Source organism: Falco cherrug, chromosome 13 (genome assembly GCF_023634085.1).
Source record: "Falco cherrug isolate bFalChe1 chromosome 13, bFalChe1.pri, whole genome shotgun sequence".
Taxonomy (NCBI): Eukaryota; Metazoa; Chordata; class Aves; order Falconiformes; family Falconidae; genus Falco; species Falco cherrug.
Window position 1 is genome coordinate 13,606,466 of NC_073709.1, and position 15,408 is coordinate 13,621,873.

The 15,408-nt window shown below is 39.4% G+C and overlaps 1 protein-coding gene and 1 long non-coding RNA gene across 7 annotated transcripts in view; one reads left to right on the forward strand and one right to left on the reverse strand.

The window, feature by feature from the left end:
* Window positions 1-11,731, forward strand: part of BIRC6 (baculoviral IAP repeat containing 6) — a 183,177-nt gene extending 171,446 nt beyond the window's left edge. For all 6 annotated transcript variants that reach the window (XM_055726252.1, XM_055726249.1, XM_055726253.1 and 3 more), the window contains exons 71-74: window positions 216-293; window positions 5,159-5,347; window positions 9,175-9,309; window positions 10,342-11,731. In XM_055726252.1, coding sequence (XP_055582227.1) covers window positions 216-293; window positions 5,159-5,347; window positions 9,175-9,309; window positions 10,342-10,521 — 582 coding nt within the window. In that variant the 3' untranslated portion in view covers window positions 10,522-11,731. The remainder of the gene's footprint in view (window positions 1-215; window positions 294-5,158; window positions 5,348-9,174; window positions 9,310-10,341) is intronic.
* On the reverse strand, window positions 8,443-14,295 carry LOC114015809 (uncharacterized). The gene is made up of 5 exons (XR_003559941.2): window positions 14,154-14,295; window positions 13,235-13,356; window positions 12,022-12,069; window positions 10,006-10,053; window positions 8,443-8,625 (listed from the first exon to the last, which is right to left on the reverse strand). It is a non-coding gene; the product is annotated as an uncharacterized LOC114015809 (long non-coding RNA).
* Window positions 14,296-15,408: the final 1,113 nt, after the last annotated feature.

Below are 15,408 nucleotides of genomic sequence, written 5' to 3' on the forward strand. Positions count from 1 at the left end.
TGTTCATTTATTAACATGCTGTTCTTATCTTCATTATTTTTATACGCTTTCATTTCAAATTAGTTTCATAGGACGCAAATTTGTCTTTTTTTTTTTGTCACAATGTTTTTCTTTGTTAAAAAAAAATTAAATGTAATGTCAACATTTTGTTCTGCCCAAGCAGAACAACTTCATCATCATATCTGTCTACGGTGTTAATAAGGTCACTTTTTCAGGTGTGTTTAAGCATCCTTAACACATGGCATGGGAGGCCAGAAGAGAAATGGAATCCCCAAACGTCAAGTTTTTTACAGGTGAGCATTTCTTCTCTTCAGTAGATGACATTTTGGAGTATTAAGTGTTCTGTCAGTCCTAAGGATTCTTTTTCTAGTGCTTTTAAACCGGAATTTTCTTCCTCAAATAAGCATAAAAAAGACAAAAGTCCAGAAATCATTCTTGGAACACTAGAGAAACACTGTGGAGTAGGCAAGTTCTTCAAAGTGCTTTTTCCAACCAGTATTTCTATTGGTCTTGTCTTGAAGAGCGGCTGTTCATGTGTGCAGCTCATTCCTGTGCTGCCTGGACTTTGCTTGGATGATTTCAAATACTGTATTTAAAAAAAAAAAAAAACACAACAAAAAACCACACACAAAAAAAAAAAGACTGGAAGAGGGCATCACCTCCTGGAATTCTATCACAGGCTATTTATGGTGAAGACAAAGTAGGCTCCATGTTGTGAGAGATGGGAAAGTGAAGCATAATAGTGCAAACTGTAAAGATACCCCTCCAAAGTCTACAAGTACGCTGAATAGAGGAATAAAACTGAAGGGAGTTAGTGCAGGCACACTGGGTTCAGTAACAATTAGTGTTAAATTAGACTAGAATTTATTAGGACATAGAGTCCTTACAATTTTCAGCTTTACACCGTAGAAATGACTGATAAGTTCATATGTTAAGTAAAAGTAAAGCTTGCAATGGATTCTTTCCCAAGGCACTTCCTGAGTTTATTCCTTCCTTGGAGTAATTATTTTCTGTTCCAAATCCTGAATGGCTGTATAGTTTCTGTTTCAGCATAGTAGAATTACAGGCCTGGCCTTCAGCGGAACAGATTTCAGCTTGATCAGGAATTGCCCTTGCAGAGCCAGCTGATCAGTCTCCTAAAAATTCAAGAATGGTCTGTACCAGTGTGTGAAAGTCAAGCAAGAGTGACAGAAAGCCAGTACGGGTAAACAAGGAACTCCTGCCTAAGCATGACTGCAAAAAGAAAGTACACAGCAAGTGGAAGGAGTAGAAGGGCTAATTGTGAGAAATAAAAGACATTGGCCAAATATTCAGGAGAGAAATTAGGAAAACCAACGCTCAGGTGGTGTTGATAATGGTAAGGGATGTAAAGAGGAACTGAAGGGGCTCCTTTTAAGTATTTGGCAGCAAATGAACATGTTTTCCTTAGGTTTTCCTGCTGTTCAGTGGGGCAGGGAATCTACAGACCAGGGCAGAGAAAGGCAGAGGTCATCTCTGCCTCACTCTTTAGGGGTAAGCTTGCTTTCCCATGTCCCTGAGCCCTCAAGAGGAAGGTCTGTGAGAATGAGGAATTTGCCCACAGTAGAGGAAACGGCGTTCAGTCTGGCGGGACCCACACGTTCATAGAACCAAATCTTACACATCCAAGGTGCTGAGGGAGCCAGGCAGTATCACTGCAAAGCCACTAGCTCTCACCTTTGAAAGGCCAAAACAATTAACGGAGCTTCCTGGCAAATCTCCCGCTCAACTTCTAGATGGGCAAGAAGGAGGATCTGGGGACCTGCAAGCTGGTCAGCAGCACCTTGTTGTCCTTGGGAAGATGATGGAGCAAATCATCCTGGAAGCTATTTTCAAGTACACGAAGGACAAGAATGTGATTGAGAACAGCCAGTGGGGATTTACTGGGGGTGAGCAGGGCCTAACCTGCTTGCCTTCCACAGTGACACGGTGGCTGGCTTTACGCAAAGCGAGAGCAGCCGATGTAGCTTGCTTTGACTTGGGCAAAACCTCTGATGCCGTCTCCCTGAGTACCCAGACCGGCGAGACATGTATTGTAAGAGGGTGGAAATGTGGCTGGACCAATGGCAGGAGGATCTTACTGCTGTCTTCAGTACCTAAACAGGGCAGGTATGGAGAAGACGGAGCTAGACGCCTCTTAAAGATACAGAGCACGAGGACAAGTACCAGTTGACACAAGATGGGATTTTGATTAAATATTTGGAAAAAAAATTTCACTGTGCGGGTGATCAAACACTGGGACAGGCATCCAAGAAAGACTGGGGAATTTCCATTCTTGGGGAGATTAATGTTCTCTCTCCCTTCATGGGACAACTATGACTTGGAGATGTAAGTTGTAGTTCCTTACATAGTGTTAACTCCCAAGATACACCGCTAGTTAATCAAGAGATGAACTGAAATTTTTGACTGTAACTATAAAATCTGTGTAGAAAGGTGCAGGTATTAGGAAGCCCTATTTTCACCAAAGTCTTTTTTCTTAGATTAAAATGTTAGATTTGATTGTTTGTAATCTCATGTAGCATTTAAGTTTCAAATTTAGAAGTTTTTTTAGGGTTTCATTTTGAAAATAGTAGGAGAGCTGTTGGAAAAAGCTCCTCCATACTGTGAGAAAAACACTTTATAGCTATTAAATGGCAAACAGCTGTAAGACTAAATAAATTGCTTGGAAAGAATTAAGTGCACCATGTTTTTTCTGGCTTAGAGATTAATCTATTGTCAGACCACCCAAAATACTTCAGAAATTAAATTTTATAACCCAAATGAAACTGGAAGATCGGTTTAGTTTCTCATTCATCACAATTATAATTCAAAGTAACAACTGGTTATTAAGGCCAAGAAATTACAATGTTGCCTAGTCTCAGATTTTGCTACTATTTTTAAAAAAACAAACAAAAAAGACCCAAAAAAGCAAAACCCAACTACTTCCAGACATATGTAAAGGCCACAGATCACCAAAACACCTAAGGGACCTGAAGTACTCTGCCTTGGCTTAGCACATTGGCATTGATATTCTGCCTTTTTTAGTGTCATAAATGGCCATTTTCTTGCTGGAATCTTGCTTTGCAAGGCACATGCTGTATTTTAATGCATTTATAAGTATTTAATTTTTTAAGATTTAGAAAGCTACAGCTACTTCTAGTTGAATGCGTGGCAGGCACAGGAGACAGTGCCATGGTGTGTACAATACCAGCAGGTAGCTGCAGCACCTGCCTGAGAAATGTGTCTAATTTCCCTTCTCATCCCAGCGCGGGATGCCAGTTCACATTCCCCACTGCACAGCCGTGTGCCCTGTCCGTCAGCACAAAGGCTCACCTGCCCTAGATGGCCCTTCTGTGCACAGCAACCACACAGCTGCAAAGAGAAGTGTCACGGCACCAGAAGGAATACGGGGGTGATGGTGGGACTGAGACTAACCGGGGTCAGTCAGCTGATTCTTGGGCGATTGCTTTGATGCGCGTTACTGGTTTGGCGTTGTGTCTATGGTATGGGTACACAGCGCAGAGAGCTGGGAAGCTGGAACGCTTTTGTGCTGGCTTTGCTACAACAGAAACTCGTGAGAGAATGCCACACAGAGCACAACTGTCCAGTTCAGGGGTCCTCAAACTAAGGCCCGCAGGCTGGATACGGCCCCCCAGGGTCCTCAATCCGGCCCCCGGTAGTTACAGGACCCCCCCGCCAGGGGCTGGGGGGGGAACCAAGCAGCCGCAGATGACTGCCTGCCACTTCATCCGCGCGCCCGCCCCCTGGTTAAAAAGTTTGAAGGACCCCTGCTCTAGTTGTTGGGGCGCTGGCCTGTGAAAGAACCAGTCTTGTCTCGTTGCTGACACGGTATCTATCTGATGGAAGCTGTACTTTCTCTGTATTCCAAGAAAAGGATGACTGTTGTCTTCCATATCCAGATTCACAAACTGGGCTGCTAAATTAGGGAATGGCTTCAAGCTTTCAATTGTGTCTAGGCTGGGAGGAGAGTCAGTTCTAGAAGCAGCTGCCCTGACATTTTTCATCTATTTCAGTGGATAGCTGGAAGTACCATTCGTAGGCATGTAACATATCATCAGCTTTTCAGTATTTGAGGAAATGTAAGTGTTCAAATCACTTTTTGAATCCTTTACAGTTCTGGAACTAGGTTTGTGTCAGAGAATTATAATCCCTAAAATTCATGGTCCTGAGTTTGTAAGAAAAAACTATCCTTCATTTGAGGGGTAAAAAAAAAAGTCAATTATGCCTTTCTACCTATAGAATAATATTTTTGCAGTAACATAATTTTGGTTAAGTACAGCAAGACAGGGATGAACAGTCCAATACTGGAAAAAACTAGCAAGCCATCAAATCATGAATATGCAGTACATATACATTTGGATCCCTAAGCGCCCTATGTAGGAATTCTTTGTTTTGTATTAGGAATATTTGGGTATATAGTTAAATGCCTTGTATGAATGCAAGTATCTATTCCTACATGTACTTGATTAAAAAATTGAAAGGAGGAAAACTGATTTCCTTATCACTGAATAGTTGGTGCTTTGTTGATACAGTACTGAAAACATCTTTTTTTCCTCTCTTAAACAAATAGTGAGGTTTTGTTTTAATGGCATATGACACAGTGTTGTATGTACAATCTGAAACGAAAATGCTAATAAAAACAGATGTAAATCAATTGAATGCATTTGCAAGTAAAAATGGGAGAGCATGTATACCAAGATTAATTTCAACAGCTCATGTTTCACCTTCCTTGTTCCTTTTCTGTCTGTGTCAGAATTAGAAGTAGTAAGCTCAGCCACAGGAAAGGTTGAAGAATTGTTGACTGAGAAATTGACAAATACACTTTCCTTTTACAAAAGGGTGCAATCAGGCATCTCTTCCTTAAAACATTTTATTTTACTTATACTTGTATTGGTTCTGGTTTTTAACTTATATTTGTCATTTTCTCAGTGTTTGAGCTAAATACACAGTCGTGAGACTTAATGTTTTTATGTGTAGTAACGGTTTTGGTTTGAAGGAGGTGTGGACATTCCCTGCCTTGTATCACAAATGAAAGTAGTTCGCCATAGAAGTGGTTTTGCATATAAGGTGAGCAAAACTATGTACATTTGTAAAAACAAGTGGTAGCACAATTTTAATATTTAGTTTTTTCTCTTAACAGGTGTTAGTGTCTGTTCAATCCCTAATACTGGTAGCAGAACCATATTTTAATGAACCAGGTTATGAACGATCAAGAGGTACTCCAAGTGGTACCCAGAGCTCCAGAGAATACGATGGAAATATACGACAGGCAACAGTCAAGTGGGCAATGCTTGAACAAATCAGAAATCCCTCGCCATGTTTTAAGGAGGTAGGTTTTGTGAAACATGAGAAATACTTATTTTGTTTGAGTGTTAAGAATAATGCAAATATTTGGAAATGTCACATATTAGGTAGGTGTCTGTTTTAGCTTCCTCTTTACTCCATGGGGCAACTGAATCTAGAGACTGAAGTGAACAAGGATGCATCTGACTTCCCAGATTCTTTTCTGTGAAAGGAGAGTGCAGACAAATTGGGACTGACCTGTAAGGCAGCTTGGTGCACAGCTTGATAAAACGTGGTTCACACACCTTGGCTTGTTCTTACTGCCAGGCGGTACCTTCTCCATTTCACGTGAAAGCTGTTGGTCAGCCCTGCAGATGGGCACTCGGTGTTTGTTAGCCTGCAGGGCTAACAGGGAGTAGCTTTCCAAGAAACATGAATCTGGAGCAAGTATTGGGAGATGCTTTGGATACACCAAAAAATTGGAAAAGTGCCTTAAAACAAATTCCAGCCTGCATGTTATGTACGGCAGGATCTGCAAAGCATCTGTGCGAAACTAGAAATCTATGCCTTTGAATACAACTGTCTTGATGCTGATAAAAGCAATGCTAGCCTTCATGCATTTGCAGTGTCTTAAAAAATTTAATTTTTATTGCTTAGTTTGTTTACATTCCTGAAAATAGACTACCTCTCCCATACCATCATAGGATAATTTACTTGTTAGGGACTTTTCTCGATGTCTCTAGTCCAACTAATTCCTCAAAGCAGGTCAATAAGATCCCAGGGACTTGAACATATATGGCAAAGGATTCAAAGAAAACAGAGCTGAGGATACACTGAGAGAATCTCTATGAATATTAATGCAAAATGGACGGTCAAACATGGGTCACCTCACAGTACTACCAGCAAATACTTAGAAAAATACATTTTACTCTGAACAACGACTGTTGCCACTTCCAAATTGAGGTGTGGTACCATCTTGTAGCATCACCTATGCTTTCAATTGTCTGCCTACTAAAATTTTGAAAAAGTGTAGTTATTTTAGGGTGATGCTAAGTGAGGATTTTAGGACGTTGCTAAGCGTGGCATCTGAGTGAGAGGGTAGTCTCCCATCACTTCCTTGCTGTCCATAAAAACATCCTTTGCAATGCAAAAACCTTTTACCATTAAAATTACTCTGTCTTGTGGAATAAGAAGCTATAGACACTCCACCTGCATGACAGGAGTCAAATATTTTATCTACATGCAGCTGGATAAGGATGTGCAGTGTACTCTGGTGTCTTGAACTAATGAAGAAAACCATGGTGGTGGCTCTAAATTACCTCTTACATGTTTTACTCAGTAAGTTGAAGACCATGATAAAGATAGTGTCATGACACACAATCAAATAATGTCTGCTAACAGGTGATTTTTTTCTAGCTGAAGGTAACAATTACACTTTTGCAAAAAAGGTCCTCAAATTACAGTAAGTTTAAATTCATTGAAGATATCAGAAGGTGGTGGGCTCCCTGACAGTAATGCTCCATCTTTCTTTTCACATATACTAAAATGAAGGCTATGCAGTATTACAGTGTTTGGTAAGTGAATCCCAGTTTGCTGTTATTGCGCTTTTCTTCAAAAGAATCTCATCAATATTGTTCTTACTCTTCAGCGTAGCATTTCTACTACTTTTACGGAAAAGGCAGCTTGTAAGCTGACATCCTGCCCCCCTTCAGGAAGGTGAAGTAACAAGGTGTATCCAAATGGTGATGTTTCAGTGGAAAACCAGCCGTTCCCTGAGAACAGATAACTTAAGAACGCGCCCATAGTTAACAAAAGACAGATGTCGGAAACAATACACCTACTAGCTTTCTAAATGTGGTGTGTAGCTAGGACTGAATTAAGCTAAGCCACACACACAGAGAGAAATTAAAAGTAGTATTAAGAGGTAGACAGCAGTTTGCAGAGGTATCATAAACATTTGAAACTCCCTTCTGCTACCTCTGAACAGGTAAGAGTTCTGCTGCACAGAAGAGAACTGGCCACCACTTAACAGCTTTTGCTCTGGTTTAGGTAACTGCAGTTTTCCTCATTTCCCACGATAGTTTCCTGGTTTTCCTTGTGTTGAGGTCTTTATGACACTATGATGAAATCCTGAAGATTCTGAGAAGTTTGAAGCTACGATAGCCTGCTCCTGTAAGGAGAAGTTTGAGGCAAAGACAGCTTGCTTTTGTGTTTAAAACCACAATCATACTAGCTTAAGCTTGGGGTCCTACCCCTGTGCCTTATCAACTTGTGCAACATGAAAACTCCCTTTCTACTTCTCTAAATACATATTCACGATCATGTAAAGAGGCACGGATCTTTCTTTCTACATATGAAAAATTTGAAATTATGCACTGGAATGCATGACATTTTCCCCTGATGCAATAGCAGAATTTTGGAAGAATGCTAGATTCCATCTGCGGCCCCATCCAAATGAAAATGCATCTCTCTCATAGATTATCTGAGCACTTCTCTGACAGACTAGCTTCTTGTTAAGACCTCTAGGTTTTGTGAGGAACCTCAAGAGTCATGATCATTCAGGAGCATAAATGCAAAGGCATCCTGAAAACTGAGGTCTAAGAAAGAACGTGTACGCCCTTCAGCTCCTAAGATCTTTTGTCTTCACAAATCTGAGGTGTCTTAAATGACAGGTAGGCTCAGGAGATCTAAACTGCCTGTCTTTGGGAGTTTTTCCAAGCTCCATTATGGATATAAGGAGCGCATCCAGAACTGAAGTCAATTATGCTTTCAATATGCAGTTTTTCTTTAGACAGATAGCTACATTCTCTAACCTCTAGAGGAAAAGATTATTTTGTCAATTATGTTGCAATATTGCCAAGAACTCTCTGTGCTCAGTAAAATTTCAGGTTTATTGTTTCTTTCAGCAGGCAGAGTTTTAGAAAACTGTTTAAGAGAAAGCCAACGCTAAGTAGTTTCACAGCTTTGTCTGAGGGTTGACTGGTTGGGGTTTTTTTAAACTCAAGGCTGTACAGAAATACCAGACTTACTATGCGATCAAATACTGGTTCCCACCCAAACTGTGGGCAGTTCAACTACTATTCCCCGGGAATTCTAGTGTCCCCAGAGGTGCTGCCTCTGCCGGGGGCATCTAACTGTGGTTGCACCTCTTCCATAGAAGCTGCAATGATCCTTCTTCTATATGCAGAAGCTTGTTATGTTCCCGTGCTCACACGGTTGACAGTGTTTCTGCTTACCTGTTGTCTGTTCAAACAGCACGTGGGTAGCATCAAGGGAAGACATGGTGCTTTTATTTAAATCAGCATAGGCAGGAAGTAAACGGGGCTGTGAAAGCAACAGTAAAAGCCTGAATATTGCACTATGCATGCAAACATAAACATCCATACATAGTGCCTGCATAGTAAGATCATCTTTGAACTGAAGAATGTGTCTAACATTCTGCTATCACTTTTTCTTTTCCCTGGTGTGATACTGTATTTCTGGCACTCATTTACCCTTCCCCCAGATGACACGCGTGAATGGCGAGATGGCAGCCTGCACAGAAATAGTAGATTCATACAGACTGGGGGAGAGGTCAGGGCCAACCACTTCCTCAAAACAGGATCACCTGATTTCAAACCAGGTTCCTTGAGGCTTTTTCCAGTTGGGCCTTGGAAACCTCCAAGGACAGAAATTCCACAATTTATCTGCAACCTGGTTCAAGGCTGAATTATCCTCACACTGGTTTTCTGTTTGTTTCTTTGGGTTTGGGTGATTTTTTTTTCCTTATACCCAATTAGACTCATAGGGGTCTTGCAAATCTTGTATTGTTAAAACATAAGGTTCTTAGAAAACCGTGAACGCTGTTCCTTCATTGGGAATATTTTCTTGCAGGTCATCCACAAACATTTTTACTTGAAAAGAGTGGAGATCATGGCTCAGTGCGAGGAGTGGATAGCAGACATACAGCAGTACAGCAGTGACAAACGGGTAGGCAGGACTATGTCCCATCATGCAGCAGCTCTAAAGGTGAGATGTGCTTTTATAATTTTATGTTCTTTAGTCCAAAGGTGACAAATGACAATGAAATTGCTCACCAGCTTGAGTTTTGTAATAACGCTAATAGAAAAACCCAGCAACTTTGAAACATGAAAACAAACCTGTTTCCCAACTGTCGAGATAAAAGTGTATGTGCACTCCACTTCCTCAGTCATGTTTTTTCTGCAAGTTAGATTTTCCTGTAGCACCTCTCCTGCCTGTTTTTTTAAAAATACTTATCTAAGATACCAGAGAGTTCATACTGTTCTGTCTAAGGAGTTTCTGATAAAGTTGTACTACAACTAATGCCTTGCCAGGAGGCAAGCTTTTTCAATAGACAAGCATGGCTATTAAAACTGTGGTCCATTACAATTGTAATAACTTTTATCAAATTATAACCATTACACATGTTTTCTTCCTTCCTAGCCAGGTGCTATCATTTGTGTATTTTGTGTCCACACAGACAACAGACCTGTATAATTTTTCAATTTTTCTTCCCCTGAGGAGCAACAAAAACTTTTTTTTTTTTAAAGGCTGCTTTTTTTCTACTGCTAGACTTGCTGTGACTGGTCTTCAAAATTAAGTTACTGTTAGTTACTATGATCAGTATAGAAATCCCTGTATATGTGTCTGTAACAGATCTCATCGGGAACTCTTGTAAATTTATGTTTTGACTGTATGACCTACCTCATCCAAGCGGGTTTCTGCTGTGATCGCAGAACACAGATGACTCGCCTGCAAGACAAATAGCATAACATTTATATCCATGCACTTGCTTGCTGCAGTTCTGTTTACTGCCTTTAATTTGTCCCTAGCAGCACCTGCTAATTATTCTGTCACTACAGGGAAAATACCAATCCTTAAATACAGGAGAAAAGTTCATCCAGTCATTGAAACAGTATGTTTAAACCTTTTCAACTAACTTTTTTCTTTTTTTTTTTTTTTTGCTTTATGTTGTCTAACATTGTGAAAAGTACTGTTTTAACTATGGTTTTCCACACTGACTTCTTTTTGTTTATTCAGCGTCATACAGCTCAGTTGCGGGAAGAACTACTAAAACTTCCCTGTCCTGAAGGATTGGATCCAGATAGTGATGACTCCACAGACAAATGCTGTGCCACAACAAGTTCGGAAGAGACTATGTTGCACGAACAGGTTAAACCCAGCAGCAGTAAAGATATCCCGCCTGGTTTCAAGTTATGAGTTGCATTGACATGGACTTTCTAGACACAAAGGCTTTGAAGCACAAGCCAAATATGTCAATATTTGTATGTAAGAAGCTAATTATGTAATAGGTAATGAAATTGAAACTATACTATGCCCTTAAGGATATACAGTTTAATTCAAGATGATCTTTTATTTACCTGTACAAGAGTGTAAACTTTTTTGTGCTTTTATTTTTCAATTGTGAGAACCACTGATTGGTATGTTTAAAAAAGTTATGTATACAAGAAATGGATAAATCACTGATATATAAGGGAAACTACCTTAGGAGAGAATGTTTACTGAATGTTTATTATTTTTTTTTACTTGTAGAGTGAGGGCGGTTGTAACAAAGAATATATATTGGTCATTCTTACAGCTACTATTTAAAGTCAGAAAATTTTCACTGAATTTGATAGATTTTACGTTTGGCCATATATTCATGCTCATATTTGATTCTAAAGAAAACCTCCTGTATACTTCAATAAATGTTAAATGGACATGATCCCTCTTTTATGATTTACTGGTACATTTTTTAAATAAACTGCCATAAAATACATTCTAGCTGAAGACTTGCACTTGTATGACTGAATTCATTGCAGTCAACATATTTAATTTTATGGTTACTAATTCTAAAATGCAGATGAAATAAATGCACATGGTTTACCTCATGCCAAAATTTGGACTTCTGAATTCATCTTTTGTTTGGCTATTTTATGCAAACTAACAGTATTCTAAATTTCTTAAGGGCTATTCTGGAACAAAGTCTTTTCTCTGTTGAAATGTCTGATTTTTACATAATCAGCTGTACTCTAAGTACTGACATGGGCTAATGACGTGCCATGCGGGACTCTTAACGTTCTGTAGTTCCTGCTGTACAGACTTATTTCCAATTTTGTATTTGCAACCACAGATCCCTAACTAAAAAGGGTAAGGGATTTGCTTGATTTAATAATCAAGTCTCACTTTTAACATAACATGCATTACTTATTGCTGTTCTTCGATTTTGAGCAGTCCTTGAAGGACTAAAAAGTTATTACTGGTATTACCTCAGACTAATGATCTGTTGTACTATAAATAATATAAATCAGGCAAAAATGAAGCTTTTTTGTTTTCTATTTGTTCTTTGTTTATAAGATCACGCTGGAATTTTTTCACTTTTTGTTTTACAATGTATTATTTTCAATCATTAAAAATGGCACCAACTGAGGGTTGTGTTCTTATGCTGATGGTTCACAGACTTTGGTCAGAACAATCAAAGTACAATTTTTCTGGTGTATAGATATGTTGTGTTAATCCAAGGCCTGTCCTGATTGTACATACCTCTCAAAATACCGACTTCGGCACATTTGCATTACTTCAGGGGATCCTTAATCAAAAAGCAAGACAAGCAGCTCTGTGCCAGAGCTACTGGGAAATACATGAAGCAAGAGTTTATGCCACATAGTCCTCATCAGTGTTACTATGGCACTGCAGTTTTCTAGGTGGGTATCTACTTACCTTCTATGACTGTGATACTCTTGTAAAGGCTCCAAAAGCAGAATTATCCTATAATAAAATATTATATATAATATTACTGACTATATTTAAGTTAGTTTCCATTAAAGCTCTTCATTTAGTACTTAAGCTGCTAGCAGTCTTTTTATAAAATCCTAGCACTTGTACCAAAACCAAAGGTCTCAGATCTGAAGATCCTCCTTAAACATGAGGACTGTTTTTTACCACTAAAAAGCAACAAAGAAATAAAAAGGACCCAACTTGCATTGATTTAACATTAGGAGGGTGGCTAACGTGATTGTATCTTTTTCTCTAGTGTGTATTTACAGTATCAGCAATGCTAATGTGAAGTCACTGCTGCTTAATTAAGCAGATGTAAACAGCTGCATGGGATATTAAACTCTAATTTGTATCCACATAGCAATTATAATTTTTTCCCTCCAACCTAAGCTATAATGGTATTGTACCAAATTAATGCAGAGATTCAATCCTTAATAACTTGCAACTATATTACAGTCCAGCAAGTAAAAACTTGGCAACAAAGGTACAAAAATACACAGCTTTACAGTTTTTTTAGATATAACCACAAGGTAGTTATGTTACTTTGCAGTAAAATCACAGTAAATCCTATGGGGTATGTAGGCAACAAAGTACTTTTTAACCAGTTCCCCTCATCTTTCACCGTTTTATCAAACTGAACAGAAACGTGTATAGATAGATCACAGTTTCTAACAGTCTCATTGAAGTCCTGTGTTTTAACTGTTACACTGTTCTTGTAGAAAATGCTTTAAAAATCCACAGAAATTAATTTCAAAAGCGCAAAGGTCAACAAACTGCTAATTAGATCGTTACAGAATTTCACCCTATGGTTTCTGGTACTGCCTTTGGTGCAAGATTCACTACTGACACATTGCCGTGCAATGCAGTGTGGGATGTTACCAGCCACTGGAATCGCTGTAGCTGCTCTGCCAAAGGAAAAGCACATCGCATAGTAAGTCAGTCTCTTTCCTCATGCTTCACAGACAATAATACCAAGTTTCTCTGGCTGATTCAGTCTACACTCTACTGAAGAGGGAACAGCTCAGCGATGTGTGAGACCTTGTGCTCCATGAGAGCAAACCACTCAAACCACTTGCTGTACCGCTTGCTGTGCCTAAGCAACCGTGCTGTTTCTGTTGTAGACACAGTGCTCTTCATGTACAGACATGAATGATACCTCTGCAAGACTTAGTGGTTTCCTCTGGAATTTCTTTTGGGTTAAAGTTGTGCATAAATGTATGGATTAATGCTTCTCTGCAATCCTACAACTGCTATACAGGAAAAGCCAAAGATGACAACCTAGGAAAAAAAAAACAACAAGGAAATATGAAACATATGAACCCTGTAAACAACTTCCAAGTTTCACTCCAGTAGTTAGATGTTTAGGTACTTGCAGAATAAAGTATGAGTGACTAGAGATTGACTGGGTCTACAGCAGCCTGTTTGGCATTGTTGGTTGGGTTTTGTTACTGTTTTTCTTCTGTAAGTCTCTGACACAAGTTCAAGGTAGCCTGTCATCTGCTAGCACGTCAAGGAGACTCCCTTGCAGCAGGTAAAATCACACCAACACAGGTAAGGCACTGGACTACGTAGCTTCTAGGGAGCTTCAGTGCGGGTCTGTCGTCAGTACTATGGTTAGATGTTGATCTGTTAAGCAGCACCCTTTACTGGAACCCTTTACTTGGAAAAGAAAAGCCCCCATACAATACAGGAAAGAAATGTACCACACTCTGTGTGATGGCTTTAACCTCTGCTTGCTACATCAGATAGGGCATTCAGTTTCTAGCAGGAATCACATTGTTAAGAAAACATCACTACAAAACAATCTTTTACTCCACACAGCTATGTAATCCCTTATGTAGCGTGTTTATTAGGGGAGCTTTTCTTCCCCAAAATGTTTCTGGTGTTATACAGACAAATGTTCTGGTTTACATCCTGAGGCAAACAACTTGAGAAGCAAAAGAACCATATTATTAATTTACCTTGTTTACCTATAAATATCTGAACAGAAATCCAGCTGACCTACATTTAAGCCAGGACTATAGTATATTACTGTAATCCCTGTGAAGGAGAATTATTTAGGCTTGGGTTTTTACTTGGACTTCTTTAGGCACGTCTTCTCCATGTGCTCCCTCTGTGCTGCCTTTGTATTAGTGTGGTATAGAAATGTTTTTTTCTTGTTCCCTTGTTTCTCCAAAGCCAGTCACCATCGCGTGGACTCGCCTCCCTGGACTGTCAACTCCCTGTAGTTAGGAAACAGAAATTAGAAGCATTTTTCAATGGAAAGGAGACACAGATTTACATTTATCTTCTTATAAGGATCAAGTGTAAGATACAAAAGCTATTTCAGATACATGTTCTCAATTCACTTTTTTACCATGTATATACACACATGCATACATATATATGTATAAATTAATCAGGTCTGGCAGTTACTTGTTTTCAAAAAGAAGTTTTCTGAGCTTTATTTTCCCTCTTCCACAGAGAGTGACAACATTAGGTGAAATGTGCAGCACTTAGAGCATGAGCTATCTGAAATACAGTAAGCTCAAGGGGGGTAGAAGGTCCACAATTACTACACTTCATCACAGGTTAAAAACAGTTCATTCTCCAGAGACTGTGTTGCTGCCATTGTTTTCTCCTCCTAAAACACAAATGCAGAAAATACAGTATTCTACCCAGTGAATTACTATAGCAAAGCTCTAAAATAATCTCACCGCTGCCTCCATTTTTAATAAAGGTTGAGAGAAAACAAATCCCAAACCACCCTGCTCCATCTCAGCTGAGAGTTCTGCATGTTGTGACCTGTCATCTCCACAGACTGCAATCTCTTCTTTTCTGTGCTTCTTGCCTCAGAAGCAACTTACTGGCTCTCAAAATGTCATAACCTGGTCCACTTAGTTCTCCAGCTGTGTTAATGCTACTCCTTTACATGAAGAGTGCCTATAATGTCTATCATTTAATAATACAGTATCATCCTCAAAAGTCTAGATAATATTAGGGGTGGTAACATTTCTGTAATTCAGAAAGTAAATTTTTTTAAGGTTGTTTAGTTACAGGTCCAGAAAGCAATGCAGCAGGTTCTTTATAAGCAGGAGACCACACAGGGCAGCTAGCAGCCCTGCTCCTGGTGGGGAAAATGGCTGAGTTAATCTTGGGAACCAGCGCAAGCAGAGCACTAAGGAGATCTCCCAGGAGTAAGAAAAGGCATTTAGAAACGAGGTAACTGAGGTGAGACTTGCACACTACAGTTGTTAAGCCTCAAGAGTAATGCACAAAATTATACTTAAACCAAATATAAATGCAAGCAGGCTGATCCACTATGGTTGTTACAGCAATGAGTCAGGCATG